This window comes from Paramormyrops kingsleyae, chromosome 19 (genome assembly GCF_048594095.1).
Source record: "Paramormyrops kingsleyae isolate MSU_618 chromosome 19, PKINGS_0.4, whole genome shotgun sequence".
Classification (NCBI taxonomy): Eukaryota; Metazoa; Chordata; class Actinopteri; order Osteoglossiformes; family Mormyridae; genus Paramormyrops; species Paramormyrops kingsleyae.
Window position 1 is genome coordinate 5,814,739 of NC_132815.1, and position 17,126 is coordinate 5,831,864.

The window sequence follows — 17,126 nt, forward strand, 5'->3', positions numbered from 1 at the left end:
TCATTATATTATTCAGGAAATTGTCCCGTTTCAACCTTTTTATTCCCCAGAACATGAGGCCTCCGAAGAAGTGAAAGCAGAGCAGAAAATGGAGATTTTAGGTGATGAGCGTCTGCTGTAAAACTTTACAGATGTTAATAATCCCTGTTTTTTTTGTGATAAATATTTTGGAAAGGAAGTCCACACTGTTGCTCTGCCAGCTTATTAACCCTCCCTCCCCCCCCCCAAAGAAACCCTACATTATTTAAGACTACAAAAAGAACAATACACTGAACACAATACACAATACACTGAACAACAATGAACAGTAATATAATTACTCAGAAACTGCTTTTCACTGCGCTGAGTCACTGTGTGATTGAATTGAGCTTTTATGTAAATATGTTTTTAAAGTCATATTTTAAAAATACATTTTCAGAACCAGAAGTTCATGAAAAAACTACGTTAGGTGAAACTACACCGGAAGGTAAATTATTACCAGGCAGATTAATGTTTCTGCTACATGTGATGTAAAACATTCGAGAAAGTAATTAATAAGAGGAAATACAACCTTTTATCAGAGCCAGAGGTTCGAAAGGAAGCGCAGACGGAACTGAGGAAGGAGGAAGGTGAGATTACAATCTACAATCTACCAGGCCCTTTTATATCAGTAAATATGGCCATTATCGTGTGAAATAGCTGCTCAGATTTCATGTCATTAAGGTAATGTGACCCTATGGGGATGTATGGGTTCATGTGTCATTACTGTACAGTTACAATACAGCACAGCTCAGGTGTTTAACGTTATTTAAAGTGTGTTGGACCATCTCTGTATTATTATAAATGCAATCATTTCTTGTTTACAGTATATTCTTTACCTTTTTTTACAAAGATGTAGTCACAAAGGTACCCATAGAACTGCCAGAAGTGAAAGGTAATGATCAATGATTTGTTTTAGTCATCCACATTCTGCTAAATCTAATATTTGGTATAATAACTTTATTTGGTGAGTGTAAAATTTAAATGGCACTACTCAAAATGACAAAAATGCGTATTTTTAGAAGCAGCTGTTGATGAAAAAATCCATGTGGAACCACCCAAAATAGGTAATTTTTTATATTTCTTGCACATGTATGAAATGATACAGAAGAGAAGGAGTAACACAGAACATCACTTTTCTGCTTATTCAGAAGCAGAGCTTCTCCAGAAAGAAGCTGTAGAAGAACCTAAACAGGAAGGTACTGTTTTGGGTGCAGATCCTCTTTCAGCAGTCACGTAGGGTATGTAGTGATTAAAAAGCAGAATTAACATTGTTTGTATTTATTTATTCTTAGAACTGGTGGTTAATCAAATCGAAGATGCCGTACCGCCTGAAAAACCAGGTGAGCTCGAGGCTCATTATCTCTGTAAGAACATGCAGCCACACAGATAATCACCCCAGAGCAGGGATAGAAATGCAAGCGGTGCCTGGTTTCGGGTGAGAATGCTACTGTCCTCTTAGTCCCAGTGTACCGCGGTAGTTTATAGTGATGCTTTGGACTTTCCTTTTCCAGAATTGACTGCTGAAAAAACGCAGGAAGAGGTTAAAGAAACAGGTAGCACTTTCGTCGCTAACTACGATAAAATTTCAAGCACGATCAGCAGTTTATCATTTTTAATTAAATGTAAAGGGCTAATAACCTCCAAACCTGACCAGGGTAAGTGATTGGAAGTTGGATGGATGGATGGATGGATAAAGCATTAATAAGCAAAATAATTAACTAAAATGAAATAATCACTTCCAAATCTCAAATGTTTTATTATCTCTTCCTTCAGTTGTTCTTTCAAAGGAGGCCCCACTGGGTAAGATATTTATATATATATATATATTTGTTTTAAAAAATGCTCAGGGCTTTTAGTAAACCATTGTTAAGAATTCATTACCTTCATTTCAATGCTAGTTTTGGTTGTTGAAGCAAATCTTCACTTTTCACTCACCTTCCTACCTACATACTACTTCCTACTCTATCTATCTATCTATCTATCTATCTATCTATCTATCTATCTATCTATCTATCTATCTATCTATCTATCTCTGGCTGTCGGTCTGTCTGTCTGGATATCTGTCTGTCTTAAACAGCTGTTTTGGCCTCTTCTCAAAGTAAAACATTTTCATATGCATCACGAGAATTGAGAAACAGAAACCAATAACAGAGCGGCCACCCTACCAGTGGCCTATTGAGGGTCCGAAATGAGTCGTCTGCAGAGACACCCTGGAATTACTGTAGCATGGGGTATTTGAAAAGCTCTGCATGGTGTTACGAAGTATTATGTGACTGCAGTTGTGTGACTGTGTTGTCCGGGTGCTGTACTATTGTGTACTATGGAAAAATGCTATGGAGGCACAACAAAAGCCAGTAATATTCTGCAAAAAGCTGTCATATATAAGGCAAAGCTGTTATGTAAAAGGCAAGCAAATTATATTTGGAGACAATCTTCAAGTCAGCTTCATTTTCCCCCCAAAATGCAGTCATGATAGGTGTAATCCGTTAGTTTTGGATGTACCAGGTGTGACCGTTGCTTAAAAATGAACAGTTGGCATTTCGTAAATGCGACCCCCCCACCCCCCCCCCCCCCATTTTTAGGAGCAGCGGTTTCTGGCGAAGCACATACTGCAGAAGGTTACAAAGTGGAAGGTATTCCTCCTGCTGGTCTGTGAATTATTGCTCAATTGTTTTGTCAGAATTTTTTTTTTTGAGTTTCTCACATTTTTGTTCTTAATCTCTTTAACAGAGAAAGTTGAACAGGAACCTGGAGGTAAAATTTTAATTCATTTTGCTATATCTGACAAAAACAACATCTTTAATCTTTGGTTTATGTATATATTGTTCAGTTGTTTTAGATTAATTAAACATGCAGCACACACTGTGGTATAATGTGGTTATCGTTGTTAGCTTAATTTTCCTGTCATTCATAAAGTAATTATTTTATCCTTAGAATTTATGGACTTGTAAAGATGCTGTTTCACATTAGATGCATGTTGTTTGGCTTTATTTCTGTTTTGAGGATAAGCTGTATAAGGGTCATTTAAAAGAAATGTCATGAAGGTTTACTGAACACAGCTATGGCGTATGGTGGTGATCTGTTATTTTCTTGGAACGTTAACTGCATCAGTAGTCAGGGACAAGACTGCATGTCTCACCTGGGCCGATCGCCATTTCATTTGTGAAATTGAATTCTCAGGCAGGCTGGAAACATTGACCTGCATTATATCAGGCCGAACCTTCAGTGGCCCTGACGAGCAAAACACTGCAAAAATTTTTTTTATGAAAATTCAAAAACATTTAAGAAATATCTTAAAGAAAACTAAAGACAAAGGTCAAACAGAGCAGCGAGTTTATCTAACCGCAGTCACATTACTTGCCTGTCAGTAGCTATGGATGTGCAAGGTGTCGGACAGTCAGTTGTTCCCTGTCCCTAAGATCTCGCCCTTTTTGGCGCAGGAGCTCCCGCTGAGGCCCGCGCTGCAGTGGAACCCAAAGCCACAGGTATTCCTGCTGCCCTTCAGCTTCGCATTGCAGTTTCACTTTCACTTCCCAGGCTTCTCAGTTTGTTTCTGATTTCTTTTGCAGAGAAAGCTGAAGCAGAGCCGAGAGGTAGTGAGCGTTTTGACACAACTTATCTTTCTTGCTGAGTCATACGAAACTATTGGTGACATTTATGTTTGATGTATCTATGTATTTTTCTCCTGATATTTCAGGTTAATCAGATGTGTAACCTGCTTATTGGTGGTTAAGAATAGTTATCAGGTTTATTTTACAGTTTATGAAACATTTATTGTTACTTATTTAGGTTTTTCACTAAATTAAGATTCAACATTATCAGCCTAATATCGTATTTCAACATGCAGTTTTGTAGATTCAATCCAATTTATTTTAATATAGCGCCTTTCATTACAGAGTCGTTCCAAGGCTCTTTACATAGATGTGTTGTGATTCATTACAACATCATTATAGAGAGTAATAATAGATTGGATTCAGAGTGAATTAATACGTTTTTGCATTAATATTGGCAATGCATTTACTCTTATAACAGCAGGGACATTGGATGCAATTTATAATTTGACTCTATGCAAGATTTATCCATTCTTTAAAATGGAGAGCTATTTCTTGTTTATTTACGAATGATTTGCCTTGTTCAGGGCCAGAGTCTCCTGCAGTGCCACATATCACACTGGAAGCTGCTGAGAAAGGTATTTCTGCATCTGTTCATCTACAAATATTTGGGCGAAAGGTTTTCAATGTGCAACATTTTCAATTTCTGTTGTTCTGTTGTCTTTTACAGTGAAAACTGAAACTGAAGAATCAAAAGGTAAAGAGCACTGGAGGAGCACTGGTTACCTTGGTTACACTGTAATGTATTCCTGATTAAACTCAGTTACTGCAAATGTGGCTTGTATTATGTACATCGTCTTGTTCTCTGCTTACTTTTCACAGAAACTGCGGAAGAGACAGAAACACAGGGTACTTTAATAGTGCTGTTTGATGTTTATGTGAAAAATCTGATCTCAGCCGCACATATACTGCTGTACATCTGGTTTAAATTCTGAAATCGCCCGGAATCCAGTGTGCTAATCCCACTGCAAACTCTTTTCCTCTGTAGTCCTTGAAGCTAATCAAACGGCACCTGTGCAGATACCCAAAGCAGAAGGTAAGCATTTATTCTGTTGATAAAATTCACTCTGGTCAGGGTTCATTTTCACCTGATGAGTGTATATTCTTTTTTCTGTCCTGGGGAGACCCAAGGACAACAAAAGCATGTCATTGTTGTAAAAAAAAATGATGCCAAAAATTCCTTCTTGTAGATTTAATCATTCTGATTTGTTGAAAGTGAGGTGCGTCTGGGAGTTTGACGGCTATGAATCTGGATCTGTGTGCTTACAGCTGCCCCATGCAGACCAATGCCAGTGTACTGCCCTGCCCCTCCAGGTTGGTACGGTAAGTACTTCAGTAACAAATGGCAGATTCCATTCCTACATCAATACAGTAGAGGGCAGTAGTGTCTTAATGGTTAGGGAAGCGCACTTGTAATTGAAAGGTTGCTGGTTCGAATCCCTGATCGGCAAGCTGCTACTGAGGTACCCTGAACAAGGTACCGCCCCCAAGCACTACTCCCCGGGTGCTGAATTAGCTGCCCCCTGCTGTGTCACGGTGTTATATATGGATTAAACGCAGAGGACACATTCTGTGTGCTGTGGTGTGTCAACAATGACCACTGATCTCTAAATTCTAGGGATGAGCACATTGGCATTGGAGGCCCTAGTGGCTGTTTCTTTAGATAAAATTGAGGTATAATTTACAATGAGGTGTAATTTCAGTATAATGGCGGTGTGTGGGTTAGGACTCCCCTCTTTCTCTGATCTGAGGGTTCAGTATAAATGCCCTGACGCGCAGAGTGATGTCACCCCTGGGCCCCTGAACAAGGCCCCTAACCCCAACTCCAGGGACCCTGCTTGCTCCGTTTTGCGTTGCTTTGGTCGAACACTTCTGCTTAAAAAATAATACAATAAAATACAATAAGTAACTAAATGTAGATGTAATCAGTAGACACGCTGACATGTATATCATATATTTGTATCTGTTGATTGTTTTAAGCTGGTATTATGAGGTGATTGAGTTGGCTGACTTCTTTGTACAATACTGTTAGTTCCCTCCTTGTTCTAACAATGGAGCTGTCTTGAGTGAGATCCTGAAAGGGTGTTTAGCTGAGGCCTTACCTGATCTGTCCATCAAAGATTAATGAGATGTTCTATAATTATATCCCATAAGGCTACATCTTTGCAACCATGGAAGATTAATAATGCTGAATATTAAATCATGACATCAATCAACTCAAACCAATAAAACTAAAGAAAGTGTCATAGTTGTATAGATGAAGTTAAGCTGATTTTCAGAATCCCAGAACAGGTAGAGATGTGTTGCCCTCTATGGATTTCTGGTGGATTGAGGGATTTATAACATATTATTGTTTGCCGTGATGGTTTTTATGTGGCACGAATTCATTTTTCAATGAAAATTTCCATCATGAATAGAACCAATCACTGTGAGGCTGAATCCCTGATTAACATCAATTTTGCCATCATGCTACAATCAGGTGTAGCTGCAATGCTTCAGCTCTGTTTGGATGTGTCCCATTCCCTTGGGTAAATCTGCCTCAAGAGTCAATGGTATACAGCACAGACATTCAGCATTTAAAAGGAATAGTTTTCTGTTTACAGCATTTCACGCTGACAGTATCAATAAATCAAGGTTGTGCAAAGCTGAGCTGCTTATGCGAAAGGCAGATTTTGTTTTTTTTTTTGTTGCTAAATTGCAGGTGACAATTGTAGCGATCCTGGGAGCTGTGGTAAGAGGGCTTAGCCAATCAGTGATTTGATTAGAGCTGACTTTGGATTGGGAGACCAGGGAACGGGTCCTGAATGCTGCCATAGGCTGCCCTCTGCTAAAAGCATATATGTATATGGGGGCGGGGCCACAGGGACATTGGCCCCAGCTGAAAGCTAATTGGCCCCTGGAATCTCCCCTCCTCTGTCACTCACTGATTCAAAACATATCATTGGGTAATGATGAGGTCGGCCCCTCTGCATGAATTGTGGCCCTTCCACCTACTGGCCAAAAGCAGTGTGGCCTGTTAGACGACAGAGAAAACATTTTCCATCCCCTTTACATTTAGCAAACTTGGACTTTCGTTTTATATTAAATTAGGGTGGCTGCACAACGCTGGTGGAATTGATTTATCATTTTACTGAGCATCATTTATTACATTACACCCCAAAGCCCATGGCTCATCTTCTGCAGGGGCGGCAGGCAATGTGAGCTGCCTGGATAAAGGTCATTGTTTCAGGGACTTGGTGTGATATCATGCTACCTGCATAACCCCCCTGAGGTACATATTCCACTGATTTTTATACCTGGTACGCTTTTCTAGGCAGTCTGTATTTTTTTTGATACATCTGTGAATTCCCCTGCTAAATTCAGGGAATGCATTCAGAACAAGTATACATGATGTCAATAAAATCAACTTGGAGGATTTTCTCTAGAGATGTATGACCAGGGTTACATTTTATACATAAAAATATCACTCAGCTTATTCACAGATCCCTGTGATTTATTGCACGAGGCATAATATCTTAGAGCACTACCAGCTGTTTGTTACAATATAACAAAGTACCAAGCAGTACCTCAAATCTAAAATAACATCATAGCTATAATATATGCTTATTACAAAACAGTGAAAATCATGTAACTAAACAGTGAGCAGGCAAAAAGGAGACTGCCTTTGTGCCTTTTTTAAATTCTAACTTTCTAACTGCAGTTTCTGACCCGTATAAGATAATAAAAGATGTACTCCACTGAGCCAAGGGAGAAGTTCCTTAAGGTCTGTCGATAGTGTCCAGGATGGAGGCATCAATCTCACTTCCTGCCACGTGCTAAGCAAGTGCTTTACTGTGTGAGCTAATCCCAAATAACTCCATCTTGTCACAGACCTAGATCCTCACCTTCTCTTTTCTAAGTTAAACTCCAAATAACGTTCCATTTCTGGCCCTCCAAGAAATGCAGGGTATGTTTTCCTGACCAGCACCTTGAAATACCGACACAGAACATAAACATAACAAGTCTTCAGATGCACATAGATCTCAAGCTTACATTAACCCTTACAGTCCAACACCTTCATTACTTCCCTCCAAACATTCCTGCCATACAAACTCAGGCTGATATATACAGTAGTTGGACGCTGCTTCCTGCTGCCCTCTAGAGAGTGATTGTATGACCTTCTTCTGAGCTCCTTAACCTCCTGGTTCTATGGCTTTTTCATATTGTCCCTCAGTAACATGAGTTTGCTGCCCTTTGGCCCAGTGACCTCACCTGGGAACATCTTGCGTTGTTGTTTTGGTACCACAAGTCAAGTCACAACTGCTGGTGTCCTCTTCAGGGACCTCCGGGCAGTCCTTGTTGGACATGTGGACTGTCTGGCAAAAATGTGGACTGGGTTGAGAAATGCTATGTTAGACCTATAACATTCAGTTGCAGTTTCTGGGTATAGTTGTCATTCTGGGCATAGTCTGCCCCCTACAGTTGAACAAAAATATGGCATTTAGTCCTGCTGCTTGAATATATATTTTTTTCCAGTCTAAAAGGAAAATCTGCAACACCACTTCTAAAACTGTATATTTCTAAATATAGCTCGGGGCAATATGTGCTGCCAGACATAAATGTTAGAAATAAGTGTTATTAGAATCTCTGTTTATTTTTCAGTGCATCACATTGTGACAGACAATCCATTTCCACCTACTCCAATGACAGGTATTTGATGCTAATGCTATGCAGCCCTAGCATAACCGTGGTTGAAAGGCTTGAATGAATCTCCAAGAGTGGGTGATTTCTGTGCAGGCAGCACTCATTCTCATGATGTGAAACCAGCATCGGCCGCTAATTTGTAAGCTTTTTATGTTCATGCTTTGGACTGGACCGTAGGTACGTGTCTGAAATGCTTCACGACTAACGTTGGTGAACTTAACGGAAACCTTCAATGAAAACATTAATTTCTCATGCATTTGTTCCAGTTTCTGAAGTTCCTGTTTTGACAAGCCACCCACTGCACCCAGCACTGCACCCAGCACTGCACCCAGCAGCCCCAGTTGCAGGTACAGGCGAAACAAACAAGCTCGTCTGAGGCAGTACGCTGAACTGACCGAGCACAGAATCTGATCTTATACTGATTATTATTATTTTAATTAGATTATGTTCTTAGTGCTCACCCATGACAAAAAGCAACAAACTTTTTTGCTAAATAAAAAAAATACATTCATTCCATTGGTTATTTTACGTGAGAAATGTGATGACATCAGGTAATTCTAATAAAGGCCGAAAAGATACATTTGCACACAAAATGGATAATTTGCAGTCACCAATTCACCTATCCACACGATTCTAAACAAGATGGAAATGATCACATTTTCATAAGCATATTGACAATTTTTAACATTGTTGTCTAATACTCACATATGTTCTAAAAACATAACACATTACTCATATTTCGGATGTTTAACATATAAAGAAAATATATATATATATATATATATATATTATACACACATAAGTAGTATATTGCTTCTTTTGTACATTGTGAGATGAGATATATTAATATGTAACAGTAAATATCTCTTGTTTTGATTAATAGTGTCAGTAAGTGCTTGCAACTGTATTTTTAATGACTTTTTTTCTCTAAAGTTACAGCTATTTGTACTGTATGAACAAAGACGGGTTTCCATGATTAAAATCGCTGTCTTTTTTGCAAAGTACATAATGCATCTTCTTATACTGGAACACACATGGCCATTATTAAGCAGATCAATTGCACTGGTGCATCTTAAAACGCACCACTTCTCACTAAGCGTGTTTCAGGCTTCTGTACCTGACGATGACGTGTCTTTCAGAGCCCGAGGCCCCCGGAGAGATGGAAAAGTCACCCCCATCCTTTAAAAAAGGTATTAATTATATAGTGTAATGTACTACTCTGAAAAATATACTATATAAGTATGTTGTACTACACCTTCTGTTCATCCTCCAATGTCCATCTCAAGCAGCATTGGGCATTATGGGGCATAAGCTCCACCAGAGGGCGTTGTTTACCCTGGCAGATTCAGAGGGCCCAGCACTTTATAGGGCCCCTAACCTACTACGGAGACCCATAGTCTGGCAAAATGTACCAAGGAGGGCCAGAGTTTCTGATAGAAGGCCAATACGTTACAGTACAAGTTCATACACCTTAGATCAGGGGTGTCAAACTCCAGTCCTGGGGGGCCAGAGCCCTGTGTAGCTTAGTTCTTTCCCTGTTCCACCACAAACGATTCAGCTGAAGAGCTGTGTGGTAATTAGCAGAAGGAGTTGAATCAGGTGTGTTAAATGAAAATTAAAAGAAACCTAAGAATGTGCAGGGTTCTGGCCCCCCAGGACTGGATTCTGACACCCCTGCCATAGATACATAGATAGACAGATAGATAGTGTGGAGTATATAGGTGAGTAGGTAAATTCCGTGACAGTTTACTTAAAGTAGTCATCAGAATGCATTATAGGTACCATCATGCATTAGAATATGTTTATAAAGTATTATACACATGACCATAACTACTTAAGGCATAACACATGTTTATTATGCATTATGAATGCTCTATGAAGCTCTCATCTATAATGCATTATAAATACCTTCATAATGGTCAGTATATTAAGGATGCTTTGTATTGAATTATGGAGGTATCTATAGTGCATTATACATAAGAATGTCATGAAGCATTCATAATGCACAATAAACATGGCTATAATGCATGTTTTTTTTATAAATAGTCAATAGCTGTGTTTCTAATAATTTATGAAGGCATTATAATGCATTATGAAGGTACCTATAATGCATTAGAGATGACTGCTGTAAGTAAAGTGTTACCGTCGATTATTATTCGGAATGGAAATTACAGAAAATATGTAATGTATATATTAGTATCAATATAACATTACAAATAGTTAAGTATAAGAACCAGCATTACAAGAGACATATTTAATAAACCAAATTCATGTTCTCGTTTTCATTTGGCACCGTTGAAGTCTTTCGGTCACTGTGCTGTGTTTCAGTGCTTGGACATGATTTCTGGATGTGGCGAACGGAGCAAACTCATTTTACCCAAAGAGATAACCAAGCCAAAGGAGAATGACTATGAGATGTTACCTGGCATGAGACCCTCCACAGTGTGCAGCCACCTTAATAATCTAACTTCTTAATCATTTTAACTTTAATCATTTTAACATTTGCTTTATTCAGAAGCCGTGGTTCGGAAGGAGAAGCCCAAACCCCGTCACGTTAGGAAAGGTAAGGCCCGTCCGTAGCTAAACTGTTACCCCATCTGCGTTTATTGTTTGTACAGATTGTATTCTGAAACACTCAGAGCGTGGAGGAGAAACCATTGCTTTTGTATGTGATCCGTTTGTCTCAGAAGCAGAGAAGGAGATTCCGAAGGAAAGGCCCAGGGTGGTTCCCTCAAGAAGAGGTATCTATGACATTGCCTGCGCTCAGCCTTAGCACCACCGCTAACATATTTCATGACAGTACGGCTCAGGTAATCGCATGTCCTGATTTTGCTGAGCTCAATGTTTCCCTGAGTCAACAAGAGAGGGGTTCTATAAATGCATTATGAATGCATTATGAAGATGCGGTTAATGTAAAGCATTACCTAATAATAATAACAACAAGGCTTGAACCCACACCCTGATCACAGGCACTGAGGCTTAGCCTGCTGAGCCACACCCGGCCCCCGGTTGGGTGGCTGGATGAACTGAAGCCTTGAGTTTGAAATTGAGAAAAACGGGACCTATGTGGTGATGTCATACAATGTTGAATGTGATTGGTTAAATAAGTGAAACCAAGCCTCTCCCATTGCGCCCCAGGAACACATCGAAGTCGGCAAAATCAGGATCTCCTGGGTAATCAGTGAAACAAAAACATGAAGGAGGACAATGACCTTTCGCGTGTGGTCTTTTCCAGACGTGAGGTAGAATCACACTGAATAACGGAAGCTTTCCGTTGCAGGTCTGCATGTTCCGGAGGAGAAGTCCACCAAGCCAGTGAAGACAGGTAGCGGACAGCTATTTAACGAACATTATGCAGGAAACACTCTGCAAATTGCCATGTGTATTACAAACATGTAGCATGGTAAAACACGGTACATTTAAATAATGTGTGACCAATCTGTTAAACAAACCCAAATTTAATATGTATAGCTTTGCATGTTCCCTGCATAAATGAAATAGTGGTAGAATTTAATGTATAACACAGCTATCTACAGATAGCTCCTCCACTATCTATCCGGCTAGAAGAAAAGGAGTCTGATCAAATGCTAAAGGAGTTGGCATTTGCATAAATTTTGTAGTGTCCAGATTTTTGACTCACCAGACTTGGTAAAGAAAACCTCAAAATATTGCTGAAAGGGGAGTAAATGTAAACTGAACACAATTATTACAATTACCAGTAGTAATCATGAAGATTTAAAACGTACCTTGAGGTGTACAGTATAGTAATTACCAACCAGACTGTTACCTTTAACTTTATTTTGCTAAAATCTTTTTTAATTTCTTCTACTCAACTTCTTCTACTTGAAAAAGAAAAACCAAAGTCTGTACTGAGAAAAGGTAAGACTACATGCACTAACCATAAAATTAACAATTATTATAATGTAATATAATTGACATTAAAGTAAATTACGATAATGAGTAATAGTTCATAATGCAAATAGATGCAACAGCTCAACCGGATAAACATTAGATGGATGGATAGGTGGATGGAAGGGACAGGGTAAATGGTATTTGTAATAGCTAACGCTTTTTTTTTTTTTTAAACGGAAAAGTCTAAACCTGTCTTACAAGGGGTAGGAGTAAATCACATAGGACTATACATTATTATCCGAACTCACAATCTTTACCCATTAAGACCCATTAATACAGCTGGATGTTTTTTATGGGAACAATCCAGGCAAAGTGCTCTGCTGAAGAGTGCTACAGAGGGCTTTCAGGTTACGACTTAATGTCCTTAATCAGCACTCCAGCAGCTGCGCCATTTACATACGTATAAATGATAGGGATTGCCCTCTTGAACCCTGACTAAACACTTTGAAAAGCAAATGTTTAATCTCTCGCCGCCTTTCCCGCAGCTAACAGAAAGGGGGATTAAGCACGAGCTCCATTTCGCCTCAGATATGTACAACATAATCAGAGAGAAATAGCAATCAGAATCTATTTACAAAATTTGTACAAAAAAGTTGTCCCCTGTTACTGTATCTGACAAGAAGTTGAATTTGTGTTAAAAGGAATCATTTCAGTTCAGTTTAGTTTATTTTTATATAGCGCCTTGCACAACAGAATTGGCCCACGGCTCTTCACAAGGGTGTGTGGCAACCTGTCGTTATGTCATTTATACAGAATGGTACATGAAACGGAATAGGGAAAAGAAAGAAAGACAGACAGATAACAACAGAAGAGATGAACCAAAATCTGGCAGATCGTAGGCACCCATGATGTCGCAGGTCTTTAGCTGTACCCACGATGTCGCAGGTCTTTAGCCACACCCACGATGTCGCAGGTCAGGTGCCGCACCCACGATGTCGCAGGTCTTTAGCCACACCCACGATGTCGCAGGTCATGTGCCGCACCCACAATGTCACAGGTCTTTAGCCACACCCACGATGTCGCAGGTCTTTAGCCACACCCACGATGTCGCAGGTCTTTAGCCACACCCACGATGTCGCAGGTCTTTAGCCACACCCACGATGTCGCAGGTCGTGGGCCTCACCCACGATGTCGCAGGTCTTTAGCCACACTCACGATGTCGCAGGTCATGGGCCGCACCCACGATGTCGTGCTTCCCTGGGACTGAAGTAACACTCCAGCTGTGGGGAGGAAAGCAGAGGACACGGATGGGCAGAACAGGCATGGACACATCGATGCATTTATACTGGAGTATTTAGCTGGAGTAAAAATGCTGTTATCTTAATTATAAGAGTGAAGGGGCTTAAAGGGTGAAATGCCATTTATCCATCCATCCATCCATCTTTAAAAAACTGTTTTAGGGCGTCATGAGGAGCACAGGGTGTGGGGCAGGATGCCGGTTCATAAACCACATTCGCATATTGAGATGTAAGGATTTTTATAATGCGTTTGTCTTACTCTGCCATGCATCAAATAGTCCAGCAAACACTGTGAAAACAGTATTTCGCACATCGCACTTCCTGTGGTAGTTTATTTTTTCTCATCCTTGGGAAATTTCATGGTCTACATTTCTAAAATGAAAATGCAAATCTCATCTGACAGCTAATATGAAAAAAGTCAAAATCTAACATATTGTGTGTAAATTTCCCCACAAGTATGTTAGCTAGTTATTTTGGTCCCAGAATATGTTCAATTTCAATTTATTTTTATATAGCGCCTTTCACAACAGAGTCGGCCCCAGTCACTTAACATGGGTGTGTTGTGATACATTCCTGCATCATTTATGCAGAATAATTCAAATTAATGTGTTATGATGCTGAATTTCCTGCTATAGGAGCACAGAGTAAAAATTATGAATGAAAAAGAGCCATCGATCCCCTCAGTCTCTCTTTCAGATGTAAGGATTTAAGAACTGTTCATTCCGCTGCCTTAAATTGTACGTGTTTTATTGGCACTACTTATCACACGGTATTGTGGCTGCCAAATTGTGGCGCAGTAAACATAACTCCAGGATTGGCTGGTTAGCGGCAGACTCCTGTAGCCGCCTCGGTTATTTATACCTGATTGCTGTCGCCCCGCTCGCCTCATTAGCCGCCATCACATTCATAATCTTCCAAAGCACCGTTGCCATGGCAACCGTGTCCGCTGCGGGAAAGATGGCGCTCTGGGTGGGATGGCAGCCAAGTTAAACCAGTTACAGATCGCTGCTTGGTCGTAGGTACAAAGGCAGGCACGCACGCACGGGCAGGCAAACTGCGATTTTGCATGCTGGTGACGCTGTTCGAAATTTGCACCAACATACTGACAGTCGGGCGCAGGGACATGATGTTTATTAACGCACCTGGGACGGCGCTGTAGTTCTGCCAGTGGTGTTGGTGCCGTGTCACGGGCAGTCACACGTAGGCGTGCAGGGAGGCACACACTTGATTGTCACGTAAAAACCACTGCACATCTTGCTCTAGACGATTCCTCAGTTCAAGGAGATAAGAAGAGAATTTCTGGAACTCTCCTCACCCAAAGACGTGCACCGTCCTCCCAACCCCCCCAGTACCATCCCCCCCCCCTGTCCATGCAGCTATAACTCAGAATTGAGCAGCAGTGCACATTTTCCCGGTATGAAATCAAATGAAAACGGATGCTGTGTTATTTCATGCAATGTCAAAAGTTCGAATGGGTTTGTGACTGATACAACCCCAGGATATTTTACAAACCTCTAGCCCTATCTCCCAATCACGCACTGAAGGTTCAAGGTTCATGGTTACTTTGTTGTCATCAGCAGCTTCATACATGTACAAAGAGTAATGAAACAATGTTTCTCCATGGCCCCGGTGCAACATATAGTAACATCATAGTAACATAACATCACAGTAACAGGGCATGCAAGGTGCAAACAGGCAGTAAGTAAATAGTGCAGAAACTTCATAGGTAAGTAAAGAGCAGTTGCAGTTTAGAGGTAGTTTTTGTATATGCAGTTTAGAGGTATTTAAAGAGAGTCAGTCCAGATATTAGTGTGTGTTCAGAGTTCTGATGCCTTGTGGTATGAAGCTGTTGCACAGCCTGGAAGAGGCGGAGCGGAACCTTCGATACCGTTTTCCATGACGGTAGGAGAGAAAAGAGTCTGTGTAGCGGGTGGGATGGGTCCTTTACAATCTTTACGGGTCTGGAAAATGTCTTTTAGGGGGCGTAGGGGCACACCGATGATCTTCTCAGCTGCTCTCGCTATCCGCTGAAGTGTGTTATGGTTCGAGACGTCACAGTTCCCGTTCCAGACAGTGATGCAGCTCTGGAGCAGGCTTTGGATGGTGCTGGTGTAGAATGTGGTGAGGATCGGTCGGGGGAGGCCCACTCAACGGGCCCGGCCTCAGGACGAGCCTGACTCTGTGCCCCCACCAGTCACGCTCTCAATGGCCCGACGCCCCATTTTTATTGCCTGAAATTGCACTTGGCTCTACACTTCAAAAATTGATATAATGGCACTGTCCACGTTTTAATTCTCTCAAGTAATAAAATTTTAAACGTGCTCGACATCAGGGCAGCTCTGCATTAGCTACTAAAAGCCACGCTTTCCATCTTCATCTGGTACTCTTTGAATAAATAACTAACTGTGGTATTCGTGACTATGAGAGCCGTCTGACACAGATCTTATTTTTTAAATAATTGAAAAATGGATACGGTAATGCATGTATGTTTTTTTTCACGCACGTACGTTTACTGTTATCAATGATGAGTTTACTCTTTTTTTTTAGCCCACCAGTTGATAATCGCAAAGAGCCGTGGGATACTGGGTACTGATGTTGGCTCTTCCTTCCAGGGTTAAGGGTTCAGCTGTGTTATGGCTTTCCACCAGCAGTCAGGAGACATGCTGTCAGGATAATTGGTTGCTTTCAATCGCCTGTGGTGTGTGATTGTGTGTATATCTGTTCTATGATGGATCGGCATCCCATCCAGGGTGTACCCCAACGCAGTGTTGCATCAGATTGGTTCCAGGTGACCCTAACCAGGGTATCTGGTTGGATTCTTCATCATTCTCGGTTCCCCTTCCAGGCCTGTTAAGATGACTTTGATGTTTTTCTTCACAGAGCCAGAAGCTAAGAAGCCATCCAGAGCAGGTGATGTACACAGAATCCACGCACTCACAACCTCAGTCCAAGCATCTTCACTTTATAATGAGATTCCTCAGGGTCAGCGACAGTGATTAATGTTGACCCTCGTGGGATGAGCCAAGGGCAGCCAGAGTGAAATGAGGAGGTGCGGGGCGTTTGAGAGAGACGGCATCAAAACGCTCACGCCGGCTCAGGGCAGTGACACAGCCCAACCAGCTTGAAAAACTCTTTTTTTTTTTCTTTTTTTTTTTGCGGGGAAATGGCAAACCCTTCTGTCTCTTTGCGTCAGTCTTTTCGATTCTGAAAATGCAATGTCAATATGTAGGTCATTAACACCTTTAGACTACTTTTCAAAAATCTTGCCTTTCAGTTAAAAATATGCAACAGGCGAGCTCTGTGAAAACATCTGCAGGGTGCAGTGACATAAGAAATGAGAAAACTTTCATGGCCAAGGGAAAGCATTGTTTACAGCATTGTTTTAATCTGGAGGCTTACTGCAGATATGTGGGTGGTTCTTTATTTTAGCGTCTGCTAGTTTAATAACACATTTTAATAACATGCGTACAAATTGTGAGACAAAGTCCCTGATTCAAAAAAGTGACAGCCTGAACCAAAACTACTTTAATCTGATCCTCCCCCCCTTTTCACAGAGTAACATAAAAGTCCAAAATGACCGTGCCTGCAGAGAAAATAGATAATGAGGTTTGTCACAGATTAGTAGACGATAGACCATCACAATTTGAAAATAAACATTAGA

General features: G+C 40.7%; 1 protein-coding gene across 25 annotated transcripts in view; it reads left to right on the forward strand.

Moving 5' to 3' along the window:
• trdn (triadin) overlaps positions 1-17,126 on the forward strand; it is a 66,724-nt gene that overhangs the window by 38,432 nt on the left and 11,166 nt on the right. For 20 of the 25 annotated variants that reach the window (XR_002836340.2, XM_023797058.2, XM_023797069.2 and 17 more), the window contains 26 exons: positions 51-101; positions 419-466; positions 561-608; positions 872-913; positions 1,041-1,085; positions 1,170-1,217; positions 1,314-1,361; positions 1,533-1,574; positions 1,795-1,821; positions 2,604-2,654; positions 2,752-2,775; positions 3,462-3,506; positions 3,591-3,614; positions 4,160-4,210; positions 4,303-4,329; positions 4,455-4,481; positions 4,621-4,668; positions 4,902-4,955; positions 8,274-8,321; positions 8,582-8,662; positions 9,455-9,505; positions 10,831-10,878; positions 11,003-11,056; positions 11,596-11,640; positions 12,168-12,194; positions 16,346-16,375. Coding sequence is in view for 24 of the 25 variants with exons in the window: in XM_023797058.2 (XP_023652826.1) it covers positions 51-101; positions 419-466; positions 561-608; positions 872-913; positions 1,041-1,085; positions 1,170-1,217; positions 1,314-1,361; positions 1,533-1,574; positions 1,795-1,821; positions 2,604-2,654; positions 2,752-2,775; positions 3,462-3,506; positions 3,591-3,614; positions 4,160-4,210; positions 4,303-4,329; positions 4,455-4,481; positions 4,621-4,668; positions 4,902-4,955; positions 8,274-8,321; positions 8,582-8,662; positions 9,455-9,505; positions 10,831-10,878; positions 11,003-11,056; positions 11,596-11,640; positions 12,168-12,194; positions 16,346-16,375 (1,134 nt within the window). In the remaining variant the exon portion in view is untranslated. The remainder of the gene's footprint in view (positions 1-50; positions 102-418; positions 467-560; positions 609-871; positions 914-1,040; positions 1,086-1,169; positions 1,218-1,313; positions 1,362-1,532; positions 1,575-1,794; positions 1,822-2,603; positions 2,655-2,751; positions 2,776-3,461; positions 3,507-3,590; positions 3,615-4,159; positions 4,211-4,302; positions 4,330-4,454; positions 4,482-4,620; positions 4,669-4,901; positions 4,956-8,273; positions 8,322-8,581; positions 8,663-9,454; positions 9,506-10,830; positions 10,879-11,002; positions 11,057-11,595; positions 11,641-12,167; positions 12,195-16,345; positions 16,376-17,126) is intronic. The other 5 variants (XM_023797060.2, XM_023797059.2, XM_023797065.2 and 2 more) reach the window with 5 other exon arrangements.